Source organism: Gobio gobio, assembly GCF_949357685.1.
Source record: "Gobio gobio genome assembly, chromosome: 3".
NCBI classification, from domain to species: domain Eukaryota; kingdom Metazoa; phylum Chordata; class Actinopteri; order Cypriniformes; family Gobionidae; genus Gobio; species Gobio gobio.
This window is the reverse complement of record NC_137099.1, coordinates 70546825-70561406: the sequence shown is the minus strand read 5'-3', so window position 1 is coordinate 70561406 and position 14582 is coordinate 70546825. Positions and strand designations below refer to the sequence as shown.

Sequence of the window (14582 nt, the reverse complement as noted above, 5' to 3'; positions counted from 1 at the left end):
TCTTCACAATACCCTATAGATTGGGTTACGATCAGGCGAGTTTGCTGGCCAATTAAGAACAGGGATACCATGGTCCTTAAACCAGGCACTGGTTGCTTTGGCACTGTGTGCAGGTACCAAGTCCTGTTGGAAAATGAAATCTGCACCTCCATAAAGTTGGTCAGCAGCAGGAAGCTTGAAGTGCTCTAAAACTTCCTGGTATACGGCTGCGTTGACCTCTGACCTCAGAAAACACAGTGGACCAACACCAGCAGATGACATGGCACCCCAAACCATCACTGACTGTGGAAACTTTACACTGGACCTCAAGCAACGTGGATTGTGTGCCTCTCCACTCTTCCTCCAGACTCTGGGACCCTGATTTCCAAAGGAAATGCAAAATTTACTTTCATCAGAGAACACAACTTTGGACCACTCAGCAGCAGTCCAGTCCTTTTTGTCTTTAGCCCAGGCACGTACATGCTCATACTTTTCATGTTCATACTTTTCAGTTGGCCAAGATTTCAAAAAATCCTTTCTTTGTATTGGGCTTAAAGGTCCCATGGCATGAAATTTTCATTTTATGAGGTATTTCAACATTAATATGAGTTCCCCTAGCCTGAATATTGTCCCCAAGTGGATAGAAATGTTGATCGGTGTAAAACCGAGTTCTGGCTGTCTTTCTCTGCCTTTGAGAAAATGACAGGCCAGACGAGCCAATCCTGAAGTCTCCTGGTTTGACGTCCAAGCAGGAGCGGTTTCCTCCCTTTCCTCCGCCCAGAGAATCTGCCACGCCCAGGCAAACGCTCGAGAGATCATTAACGTTACTTGTGAATGAGTGAACACTGGCAGTTTCTCAGTGTTTGGATGTACAAATGAAAACAGAAGTCTTTCTTCAGTTCCTTCTGATCTGTGATCATTGATTTCTTATGTGTAGCTTATTATTTATTATTTGTGGACACGCAGCAGCTCTCTCTCTCCCGACAGAACAGTGTTTTCGTGTTTTCTATCTTGTGAGTCAGTGTTTTTGTACGTCCTTGTCGCGTCTATCTGTTCCAAAATGTGCATACAGTCTTTTCTGTTTAACATCAGCAGTCACATCTTTAGAGATAAACTTCACACACGCCGAAGCTCGGCCTCCAACATCCCCGACCCCCAGTACTGCATCTGGCCCACAGCGGAGGCACCAAACGCGGCGTGAGATTAAGCAGAAGGAGGGTAAGCGTGAGGGTATCCGGCTAGGCTAGCCATCTTTCCCCACAATAAACTGGATTACATTCGATTAATGCTGTTGTGTCTTTGTTTGCGCTGTGTAACGTTACTCAATGCGCGTCAATGACGCTATTCATATGATTGGAACATATCTAGAAATAATGCTATACTCAACACTTACTAACTTGTTCATCTCGCTGTAATGGTACATTGCATGTGTTACAAAGTTGGTAGAATAATGATGAAGAGGACTCTGTGTGACTGGGACTCGTGTTTATTCAGAACTCTCAGATACAAACACAATAAACTCGCGCTGACTGACAGCGCTCTCATAACTCAGTAGTTACTATAAATAAATTTGCTAGCAATCGCTTCGTCTCCGTGATGTCCGGTTCGCGAACGAATCATTCTTTTGAATCGGTTCTTTTTAGTGAACCGAATCAGTTCACCAAATCGGACTGAATCGTTCTAAACGGTTCGCGTCTCGAGTCAGCGCTGATCCATAATTTACTAAAGTTACTAACTTTCTGACATGAGTGACAGCCCCTCCGACTAGAAATAGACTACCGTAATAACCTGAAGTATATGCTAGTAACTACAACAGTTCACCCTGAACTGAGACATGCTGAGAGAACTGATGAGAAGTGAACACAGGTCCATCCGTCTCTCTGGCAGACTCGTGCCTGCTCGTGCCTAGTTAAACCACGCCCCCTCCGCTCATTTAAAATGCAAAGATGTCAGCCAATCACAACAGTGGGCGTTTTTACTGAAGTCTCACAGCAGACACGCCTCTTGAAGCAGGGCATTCAGCCACAGGGCAAACAGCAGTATAGAAAAAATGCCTTTTATTTCTAAATTATGACATTTTATGATGTAAAAATCATACTAATAATATAAGTACACCTCAGAAAACACTATAAAATAATAGAAAAATGCCATGCCATGGGACCTTTAAGTAATATTCAAATTTTCTGAGATACTGAATTTGGGATTTTCCTTAGTTGTCAGTTATAATCATCAAAATTAAAATAAATATTTGAACATTTGAAAAAATATCAGTCTGTGTGTAATGAATGAATATAATATACAAGTTTCACTTTTTTAATGGAATTAGTGAAATAAATCAACTTTTTGATGATATTCTAATTATATGACCAGCACCTGTATACGTAGATCATTTGCTAGAATGCAATTACATTCATTTTGATTAATTTTGTCATCAGATTGGATCGTATTTTGGAGCGTCTCTGAGTCTGTTGGATGTGGACTCGGATGGAGACTCAGATTTCCTTCTGGTCGGAGCTCCGTTATTTTACCAGTCTTGGCCGAGGACAGAAGGGAGGCTGTACGTCTACGCTTTATCAGAGGAGGTATGGACAGATTAATAACATTCTCCATTAATAAGTACAGAAACACATGTGTTTAATGTTCAGGGCCTGTGACTGGAAGATTGCTAGTCATCACCATTAAGTTACTCATTGGGATTGCCACTGTAATAGGTTCCTGATGCTGTTCTGTCACATGAAAGTCATGGAAATACATTGTATTGTTGCTGGTCATGTGCCGATAAATTTAGATTCTGTTCTCTCTCTCTCTCTCTGTAATATTTTCAGAAGACGCTGAATGAGTCAAACACCGGCAGATTTGGGGCATCTTTGGCTTCACTAAAGGACCTGAATGGAGACAGCCTGTCAGATGTGGCGGTCGGGGCGCCGCTTGAGAACGGAGGGGAGGGAGTCGTCTACATCTACCTGGGTGACAGGACACATGGCATAAGCCTCAAACACCCTCCTCAGGTGAGAGTTTGCTTTAGTTCCCTTAATCCCAAACACTGTGTTTGTGCCCAGTTTAACCCCCAATCCCAGACGGGCCGAATGTTGACAGATAAACAGACACTACAGGATAAACGTGTACAGTGATGAACCGCTTTGGCACCGTAGATCTCTGTGTGTGTGTGTTTAGCGGATCTTAGCACAGTCGATTCTGCCCGGTCTGCAGCAGTTTGGCGTGTCTCTGTCCGGTCAGATGGACATGAGCGGTGATAATCTGACTGATATCGTGATCGGAGCAAAAGGAGGGATTGTGCTGCTCAAGTAGGACATTTCACAACACATTTACAAAATAATGTGAAGATTCTGTTACAGTCTCAACACTAGGGCTCATTTATGAACTCTGGCTCTGTTTGAGTACAGTCCCTTCAGTGGCCTGTTTTTAATTGAACCTTTAGTTTGGAGATTAAATGCAATGATTTTAGCAAACTGACTATGAGTTTGAGTTGGTCAAGTTTTTCCAGGCCCAGTTAGCCTCGCTGTATCATTGGCTATTTACTCTGTTCTCTCTCTTCTCAGGGCTCGGCCTGTGATGTCTGTATCTGCACAGCTCAGCTTCAGTCCCAATGAAATCAGTCATACCGACTTTGAATGCCCGAGTGACAAAGCGTTTAATGCGTTTAATCTCACTTTGTGTTTCACGGTGACCGAGCAGACCAGCAGCAGTGGTAACGTCAATGACATCTCAAAGAGTCTCTGTCACATGAAGAGCATGGCCTCCCTGTCTTACCCTCTCATGTCTCTCAGGATCTCTCCAGAAGAACCTGAATGTGTCTCTGAACCTGAATGTGGACGTGATGAGAGGAATGAATCGAGGATTCTTCGATCAGAGGGATTCGTCGTCCAGGACTCTGCAGCAGTTCGTCCTGCTGGATTCTGGGATCAACTGTTTCAGCTTCCCCATCTTCATGCTGGTACGTTTCGTCTATCACAGTTTCAGCCAATCGCGGCAGCTTTGGTTTAACAGCAAATGTTGTGTTTTAGTGTTGCATTGCAGACACTGTGTCTCCTCTGAAGATACAAATGAATTTCTCACAAACTGAGATGTTTTCTGGAAACTCCACGGCTATTCTTGACATCCACAGCAGGACAGAGGAGTTTGTCGAGGTGAGCTGAGCTTCAGACATTTCTATATATACTCTCTAGGCTTGTGTGATTTTGAGAGAATTGATACTACTGTACAATAGTCTTGGGCTACAGGGCAACATCAGTTTCTGGGGTGATATGAGCATTCCTACCAGGACTTATTTAACATACAACACAGACAAACCATGGTTCTCAATGAAACTCAGACAGCTTCGCCAGGCCAAAGAATAGGCCTATAGGAATGGGACAAAATCTTGTACAATCAGGCCAAAAAAACACTGACAAAAGAGGTCATAGTGGCTAAGAGGAGCTACTCCAAAAAGATGGAAAACAGGTTTTTAGCCAACAACCCTGGGTCAGTGTGGAAAGGGTATGAAAGACATCACAAACTACAAGACACCGTCGCCCAATTCTGTAGGGAATCAACAACTTGCCGACGACCTGAATGATTTCTTCTGCAGATTTGAAAATCCTAGTCTCACACCCCACACCCACTCTGACCATCTCTCTGCACAACCATCATGACCTTCAGATCAGTGAAGAGGTTGTCTGTCAGGTCTTCAGAAAACAGAAGACAAGGAAAGTTCCAGGCCCTGACGGTGTTTCACAAGCCTGTCTGAAAACCTGTGCTGTCCAGCTGACCTACATCTGTTTGCAGATCTTCAACAGATCACTGGAGCTGTGTGAAGTCCCTTCCTGCTTCAAAAGATCCACCATCATCCCCATCCCAAAAAACAGATCACTGGACTGACTGACAACAGACCTGCTGCTGTCACATCTGTGGTCATGAAGTCTTTTTAGAGACTGGTACAGGCCTACCTGAAGACATCACAGGACCCTTGCTGCACCCCCTGCAGTTGGCTTATCGAGCAAACAGGTCAGTGGATGATGCAGTCAACATGGGACTGCAATACATCCTGCAACATCTGGAAAAACCAGGGACTTATGCAAGGATCTTGTTTGCGAACTTCAGATCTGCCTTCAAAATCATCATCCCAACCTCCTCCTGTCTAAATTAACCCATGCCCTCCTCCATCTGTCAGTGAATCATCAGCTTTCTGACAGATAGGCAGCAGCTAGTGAGAATGGGGAAATTCTATCCAGCACCTGCACCATCAGCACTGGCGCCCCCTAGGGATGTGTGTTCTCCCCACTGCCCTTCTCCCTGTTACACCAGTGACTGTACTGCAAAAGACCCCTCTGTCATTGTTCAGGAGAAAGGACCACAGGGGCTTAGGAGGTTATAGTTCTCTTTGAACACTTTACTGAAGTTTAAGTGCATGAGAAAGTTATATATACTGCATGAGCTGAAGTTTGCATGACATATTACTGTCATATGGCATGGACAAGGGACAGGGAGATAATTTTGGTCATTCAAGAATGTGTGTACATGTTCTGTCATGGACTGTATGAAGGACCTTACTGTATATGTAGCACCTGTTTCCGATGATGTAACAGTAGCTTGTATTATCAACTGATGTAAGCATGAAGTATACATTCTATTTTAAACAGACCAACATGTTTCTTTACCTTGTAAGGAATTGCAAATCCTGTGGTCAGTGGTATATAATGTTCACTGTTAATGTACAACCTCAGAGAAACATACAGCTGGCACGATAACAACACGTTTCTCTCCTGTGTCTCGAGACATATGACAATAAAGAGTTTTTTGACAAGGCAACTGGTATTTCGGTCCTGTGATTCAATCATAACGGGGACAAAAGCTGAATTTTCAGATCTACAACTTGGCGTCACACGAACAGGATCTGCATTTCAGACATTGGTCTCAATCAATTCATCAGGTAAGACATTTTCTTTTTCTTAAAGATTCTAAGTCTGCCTGATGAAATATATTGTTGAGACAGTGACTGAAACTGCTAAAAAGAATTGTGTTATTTTGAAATACCAGTTGTGTTGCCAATGAAAATGTGTCAGACATAGTTACATTTTAAGTAATTTAATTGGTTGTGATTTACTTGAGTTGTTCTGATCAGTGGACCTCCAAAATATTGAATGAAGCTTGGTTAAAAGTGGATTCTTTTGTGCAAAAGACCATTTAGTCAAATTTTCGGGAGATTAATCCGTAATGCGATTTAGCAATTAGTTCGTTGTGACTGTAAGGTGGTCGGAACACGGCGAGACTGCAGTTTTGTTTTATTTTTAAATTTTGTTATTTTTAGGCAGGGAAAAAATCTCTAAAGTGTCCTTCTCGCCTTAGAACCGTGCTTAGAAGAAGTACGGGGAAGTGCAACGAACTGTGAGATTAAAGCGGTTTAAAGTGGCGGGTCTGCGCTAAAGGTTGTGCAGCTTTAGAAAACCCTAAAACGTTTAAAACACGCTAAAGATATAAAGGCGCCTTGATGAATAAAAGTGGCTAGAATCGTTGGCCTTCTGATTTTGACTGTAAAGCTGTTCAATATTTGGGGAAGAAACTGATCTGAGTTCAACTGTAAATTTGTAAGAATTATAAGAATATTTAGTATTTAACTTTTGTTTTCTTTCTCTTCTTTCTTTGTTTTCTGAGTTGTCAGCTAGGGAGAAAGAGGGAGAGGAAGAGAGGGGAGGGCAGGACCCTTCAGCAGACACACACACACACACACACACACACACACACACACACACACACACACACACACACACACACACACACACACACACACACACACACACACACACACACACACACAAGCTATACATAGCCCTGCTGCTGAGAAGCACAGAGACACAGACCATCTGCAAAATGACAGAGGGTGTCTATAATAGCAGAACAATATCTGCTTGGTACTTAGAAAAGAAGAACAAAAAACAAGTCAAGTTTTTGAAGAAAGGACTGGACATTGATGCCTCTTTGGATGAACAGTTTAGATGGTTCATGATCCAAAAAGACTCTGTTAAACTGAAAGCCTTTCCGATCTCTGCAGCTAACTGGATTGTGAAACAAGGTGGAATTTGTTGCAGTACGGATGGGAGTCCAGTTCCACTTGTTGAAGCAATGAAGCCACAGATTGAAGCATATAACAAGTTGAATAAAATCATGTCTATTACATGTTCAGAAAAAGATACAACAATCATTGATGATTCATTTGATCCAGATTGGACAAATATAATAGCTGAGGCTGAAAGTAAATTTTTGCAAGCACCAGTAAACTCAGCAAAAACTGTAATGCCTCCTCCATACAACCCAATGTATCCAACTTTGCCTGAACAATGTAAAACTTCTTGTAAGCCAAATGGAGGGCCAGTTGACAAAATATTTATTGCATCTGCACAGGCCGCTCCAGTAATAACCAGATCCAAATCAACCCAGCCAAACAGAGACATGCTGCGAGTTATACCAGCACCTGCCTCTGATTGGGGTGATGAGACAAGAGAGGACGACATGATAACAATTGATAAGGTTGGTCCTGAATTCTCTTCACCTGCTATTAAAAGGGAAGAAGTACAATCTGAAATGATGATGGAGGAAAGACCATTCACACCAGGAGAACGTCAAGTCATTCTCACAGCCTTGCCTCCTCTGAAGAGACCAGATCCAAACACATAGTTTTGGCGAGAATTAGATTCCTTGGTTGAAGCACATCAAATGACACTGAGAGACATACACACCATTGTGAAAGCTAAAATCCCAAGAGACAGATGGGAACGCTTGCCAGCGTCAATAACAACAGCCCAATGGATAGACTTGTGGGTTGATGGCCAGGGACGACCCCTGGGTCTTTGGCAAGCCTTAGATGTGTTCCGAAAAGAAATCCAAGAGATCCTGGGCAGTGGTAAGATTCCTTTTACATCAGTAACATTGATTAAGCAAAAAGATGATGAATCTCCAGATGAATATGCCTTGCGTAAATGGAATGCTTATGAAAGATGGGCCCTCTGTGCTAAAAAAGAACCAGACAGAGATGATGTACAGTTTACTGACACACTTGTGGATGGTTTTAGCACAAAATACCAACAAGCCTTATCACTTGGAGTCAATCCAGGAGAAATGTTTGACCAAATTATGCAATGGGCTGGTCGTCTAGAGATGGCTATTAGATCAAACAAGGATGAAGGAAACAAACCAAATCGAAGAGGAGTGGCATTCGCTCAATCCAACATCGACGCAGATAGGATGTTGAAGTTCTGCCACAATTGTGGAAAGACTGGCCACATCGTAAAAGACTGCTGGGCTAAAGGAGGTGGAGCAGAAGGTAAAGGCCCATCATTTAAACAGGTAAATGCCAAAAACAATGATAAAACCTCTCGAGGAAAGACGTGGACTGAAGCACAAGTTCGTCAGCTCATTGAGGGAATTATGCGTCCGCAATAGGAATTAGCGGCCCCCTGTAAGAGTAACAAAAGAGACAATCGACTTTTCATCCCTGCTTTGATAGGGGGCCATCAATGTGACTGTCTAATCGATACAGGAGCCTCACTCTCCATAACTGATTTGAACCTACCTACAACACATGAAACCATAGAAGTTGAAGGAGTTGGAGGAGATATGATATTTCACAAAAGTATACCAGTTCCTCTGCAAATACATGAAGATGAAGTTCTATGGACACCTTTCTGGGTGGGGCCGAATTCACAAGGAAGCCTTTTAGGTATGGACATTTTACCATTGTTGAACATGATCATATTTACCGACAGTCGTCAAATTTCTACAACAGCTGGAATAATACCACATGAAGATCGCACATGTAATATAAGTTCTGTTGGTATAGCAAAACCAATTACCAGAGACTGGGGAAAAGAGGTGTGTGGGGTCTTCTGTGTAGCGTATATCCAGATGTTTGGGCTAAACACAAATTGGATTGTGGTAAAGCCAACATTGACCCTGTTATTATTGAGGGACCGATACATGCCCCTCATAAACAATACCCCATTCGACCAGAAGCAAGACAAGCTGTTTTTGAGATTGTGGCAGACTTGGAAGCTGAGGGAATTGTTCGACGAACTTCTTCTACTACCAACAGCCCTGTCTGGCCTGTCATAAAGTCCGACAATTCATATAGATTAACCATAGATTACACAAGACTTAACAGTGTAACGCCAAAACCACACCCTATTGTGGCTAACCCTGCTACCATTTTGAATGATATTCCAGGGAATGCAAGAATCTTCACGGTCTTGGATGTGCTGTCAGCTTTCTGGTCTATACCTATTGATGAAAAATCTCAAGAGAAATTGGCCTTCACTGTCGGCGCAAACCAGTATGTTTGGAACAGACTTCCGCAAGGTCTTAATCTTTCTCCAGTTGTATTTCATAGAGCCCTGGACCAATTCTTAACTGAGCGAAAAGCTGAAATTGAGAGTTCAGGAAGTGTTTGCCTCCAATATGTTGATGACTTGTTGATTGCAAGCCCAGACGAAAAAAGCCATCTATCTGCTCTAAATATTACTCTGCAAGCTCTAAGAAAAGGTGGATTTAAAGTTAACCCCGACAAAGCACAGCTGGCCAAAGCTAAAGTTATTTATTTAGGCCAAGAAATATCTGCTGAGGGAAGAAGAATGACAACAGAGCGTGTAGAGGCATTGCAGAAACTTCCAAAACCTCTGACAGTTACAGGGATGCGGAAGGTGATGGGACTTTTTAACTATTGTCGTCAATATATCCCTGATTTTGCCAGCATCACTATTCCTCTCATTGATTTGTATAAAGGGGGAAAGCCTGGAGTGGAACAGCTGGAATGGACACCAGAAGCTGAGGAAGCGTTTACTGCTATGAAAAAGAAACTGATTTCAGCCCCAGCCTTGGGTCTTCCTGATGGTCGTTTGCCATTTCATTTGTGGACCAGGGTGGGAGATGAGACCTACTCAGCAGTACTGTGTCAAAAACCAGGTGATCGATACAAACCAGTTGGATACTTTTCCACAAAGATTCCTGTCACCATGATAGGTCAACCACGATGTATACAAGCCCTTGATGGTGCCACGTGGGCAGTGAATGCTGTGGAAAATCTGATTGGTGCACAAACTGTCACACTGCACACTCCACACAGTATAGTGACGCTGTTGAACAACACAAACATCAAGACTATCACTGATGCGAGGAGAGCAAAATGGGAAGCAACTTTGCTGAACAAGGACTTGAGAGTGGAAATCATCAGAGACACTTCACTTGACCCAGCAACAATGATGCTGGAACCGCATGAGGGAAAACCACATGAGTGTGAAAAACAGGTAGAAGAAGAAAGCCTTGGTCCAGTTAATCCAATCCCTCTTGAAAATCCAGATAATGAGTTATGGGTCGACGGATCCAGTTACTACATTGATGGAAAACGACATACTGGATGGGCTGTAGTAAAGGCTGATGGAAATGTTGTGAAGCAAGGAGCTCTTCCTGGGCAATTTTCAGCACAAGTAGCTGAGCTCATAGCGCTTACGGAAGCTCTTGAGCTATCGGAGGGAGGTCGAGTCAACATCTATACAGATAGTCGTTATGCTTTCGGAGTGGTCCATGACTACCTTGCCCTATGGAAAAGACGTGGACTCATCACCAGCAGTGGGAGCATAATACAACATGCTTCCATAATTCGTCGCTTAATTGCAGCATGTCAATTACCACGAGAAGCAGCTGTGGTTAAAGTAAAAGCACATCAATCTGACAAGTCCAAGGAAAGCAAAGGAAATTCTGCAGCTGATGCGGCAGCCAGAGAAGCGGCTTTACTTTCCCCTACTCCTGTTACCTTGGTTCAAGAAAACAGAAAAGATAATCCTGAGCTGCGTCTTCTGTCATATCACACAGAGACAGAAGAAGAGAAAGAACAATGGAAAAAAGCAGGAGCAAAAGAAGATGATCAAGGTATCTGGAGAATTCCAACAGGACAAGTGGTAATGCCTATAGTCATGGAAAAGTGCATGCTGGAGCAAAAGCAATGAAAGCTCAAATCAGCGAGACTTGGTGGTGGCTGCGAATGATGAGAGACATTGATGACTATTGTAGGAGATGTTTGATCTGCATAAAAGCAAATGTGGGAAAAACTGTAAAGGTGAGAATGTCACATGCAACCAGGCCCACAGGGCCATGGACAAATCTCCAAATTGATTTCACAGGACCATTGTCACCCAGTGGAGGATACCGATACATTCTAGTAATCATAGATCGATTTACTAGATGGGTGGATTCATTTCCGACAAAAACTTGCACTGCTGAAGCTGCAGCACGAGTAATGGTGGAGGAAGTTTTTCCACGCTGGGGCCTTCCATATGAAATTGATTCTGACAATGGAACTCACTTCACTGGAAAATTGATGAAGGAAGCAATGAAATTGATTGGGATTAAACAAAAGTTCCATATCCCCTACAGGCCAGAAAGTTCGGGTTTCGTAGAACGCATGAACCGCTCGTTAAAAACGGCACTTACCAAGGCTATTCTGCAGACTGGCCAAGGTTGGCACAAGTTATTGCCTGCTATTCTATGGAACTTAAGAGCAACTCCAAACAGAGTAACAGGACTAACCCCTTTTGAACTGATGACTGGAAGAGCAATGGTTCTACCTCCTGATGCTCCGCCCCCTGCGGGAACAGGAGGAGATTCCACTCTGTTCCAAGAAAAGTTAAAACGTTATCTCACTATGCTGGACAAAGCTACCAAAGGAAACAACCAGAGAGTGCGAGAAGCTCAGCAGCAGTGGGATGAAAAACACACCACTACTGATATTCCACACATTCCCGAGTTAGGCAGTTTTGTTATGGTCAAACGAATTGCTAGGAAAAGTTTAGAGGCTAGATGGGAAGGACCATATGAGATAATCTTAACTACAGATACGAGTGTTTGTCTTAAAGGGAAGGGTGTAGGGACAGATAGATGGTATCATTGGTCACAAGTTAAACCTTGTTTAGTGAATGAACAAAATGATAGCGAAAGCTTATGGCCTGAAAATGAGCAATGTTCATCAGTTACTTTTAAAGACTGGGTAACAAGGAGTGGTGTTAATGATTTCTCTGCTTCCATTTTAGGAATCAATTCCATTGACATTGATTAACTATATGGATAAAGCCGAAAATGGAAAATACAGAGTAAAATAGGATATTTTATACATTGCACCACTTACAAAACACAACCACACAAACAATCAACACCCGCTTACTGATTTACAACCCCAAGGGATAGGATTCTTTAATATCAACGTTTATGTTAGTTAATGTTTCCTTTCTTAGATGTATGGGGTACATTTTAAATACGTACACATAGACGTAAGTTACACACATAGTATGCGGGAACATATCATGGGTTGGGGTCATTTTGTTTTGTTTTGTTTGTTCTATTCCCGATTCCTCATGTTTCTACTTTTCTGTCTTTCGTTTGTCTTTTGTTTCTTGGTTTGCTTTTCTCTCCTCACTATCACTCCATTAGGTGGCGATGATGGTGTGTAACTGACGGCCGGTAGTTCCAATGGAGGGAGCTGTAGATCAGAAATTCGTTATTTTAATATTATTTATATGCATAATTAAATCTATAATGTATTTGTGAAGTTTAAGTGCATGAGAAAGTTATATATACTGCATGAGCTGAAGTTTGCATGACATATTACTGTCATATGGCATGGACAAGGGACAGGGAGATAATTTTGGTCATTCAAGAATGTGTGTACATGTTCTGTCATGGACTGTATGAAGGACCTTACTGTATATGTAGCACCTGTTTCCGATGATGTAACAGTAGCTTGTATTATCAACTGATGTAAGCATGAAGTATACATTCTATTTTAAACAGACCAACATGTTTCTTTACCTTGTAAGGAATTGCAAATCCCGTGGTCAGTGGTATATAATGTTCACTGTTAATGTACAACCTCAGAGAAACATACAGCTGGCACGATAACAACACGTTTCTCTCCTGTGTCTCGAGACATATGACAATAAAGAGTTTTTTGACAAGGCAACTGGTATTTCGGTCCTGTGATTCAATTATAACGGGGACAAAAGCTGAATTTTCAGATCTACAGTTTACATTTATATACTCAAGTGTATATGTGTGGCTGCAAATAAACAAAAACATAATACATTTTACATAAAGCCACCATTTTTTGATTAAATCTATCAGCTTAACATCATATCTAGCACAATACATCTACTTAACCAGGCGAATAATAACTTGTAAGTCACCATTCCTTAACATGTTAATCTGTACAGAACAAATAATGATATATCTGTTTCAATATTACAAGAGCAACACTTACTGTATATTACTTACATTAGATTAGATTCAACTTTACTGTCATTATACAAGTACAAGGCAACGAAATGCAGTTTAGGTCTAACCAGAAGTGCAATAGCAGCAAGTGCAGGATATACAACGTTTGCATAAGTGCAGGACATGGATATGTACTGAGTATATATAAATATATATATAAATAGAGAGATGGTTATTACTATAAACAGAATTTACAGGTGAATATGTACAGTGAATAATATACAGATGGTTATTACTATAAACAGAATTTACAGGTGGATATGTAATATAACACTGCATGAAAAGTGTGATTTTCGTCAGTATGTGACACTGTAGATTGCCGTGAAACTTCAGGTTAACGACTGTGCGCGGCAATTTGCAGGCAACACCGAAAACTGCCGTAAATTGTCTGAAATTGACGTGGGTCTTGCTTGGCAGTTGTCCCCCCATGACCCCCCCTCCCCTTAATTCTAGAGGAGGCTTTATCATGTAAATGAAGATGCTGTGAGCTACACAAATGCAAATCAGAGTAGCAGCAGGGGGAGTTTTATCTAGGTTCTGAATTTTTTTAACTAAAACAAGTTTAAAGTTTAAGTTAAAATGTTAACTTAAATTTAAGTTAAATGTACTCGTTTTAGTTCACATTACTAAATTTTTAGGGCAACCAGTTTGCTCCAATTTTTTAAAGGGTAACTAAACCCTAAACCAACTTTTTTTAGTTAATGATCTGTAATACTGGGGCTTTATTAATGCTGTTCATTGATTCGAGTAAATGTTTTGACATTTGAGTATAAAGTGTTTTAATTCTATAAAATATGGTGTAAAACCGCCAAAGTGCTGCCCTCTTAAGGTTGAACGGTGGCTACTGCAGTTGAATTTTCCTATTGGACGTTGTGGTACATCGTGACGTAGGATGGCACCTCCAACGTCTCACTAGCCACGCCCCTGGCACGAGCTCACCACGCCCTCAGAAATGTTTCCCCCAATCACACGATGAGAACGGCTTTACTCCAGTATGAACTGTCATATTACATGAAGTAGAAACATTATGAATGAAACTGACTTGACACATGCTTTAACATTGTATTGAAGAAAATACGGTTAAATAATGAAGTTGTCAGTACACGTCAGGCTTTTCTTGCGATTTTATTGCCGCCCGTCATGTGTACAGATAATTTTCATACATGAGACGCGCTTTCAAACCCTGACACGCAAGTGGTTGCCGCGGACGCAGATAGATTAGGTCAGTTCTCTTGCGCGGCTGCTTCAGCATCGTCGGCATCGGGAGTTAACGCAGTTTGAGCTGCGGCTCGCAT

At 41.9% G+C, this 14582-nt stretch overlaps 1 protein-coding gene across 2 annotated transcripts in view; it reads left to right on the top strand.

The window, feature by feature from the left end:
- LOC307123634 (integrin alpha-L-like) overlaps nt 1–12974 on the top strand; it is an 80172-nt gene extending 67198 nt beyond the window's left edge. The window contains exons 13-19 of one of the 2 annotated variants that reach the window (XR_013816181.1): nt 2415–2561; nt 2805–2987; nt 3154–3284; nt 3540–3688; nt 3768–3934; nt 4005–4198; nt 5354–5785. Coding sequence is in view for 1 of the 2 variants with exons in the window: in XM_079812245.1 (XP_079668371.1) it covers nt 2415–2561; nt 2805–2987; nt 3154–3284; nt 3540–3688; nt 3768–3934; nt 4005–4127; nt 12448–12471 (924 nt within the window). In the remaining variant the exon portion in view is untranslated. Of the gene's footprint in view, nt 1–2414; nt 2562–2804; nt 2988–3153; nt 3285–3539; nt 3689–3767; nt 3935–4004; nt 4199–5353; nt 5786–12447 lie in introns of those variants that run through there. The other variant, XM_079812245.1, reaches the window with a different exon arrangement.
- The last annotated feature ends 1608 nt before the right edge of the window (nt 12975–14582 follow it).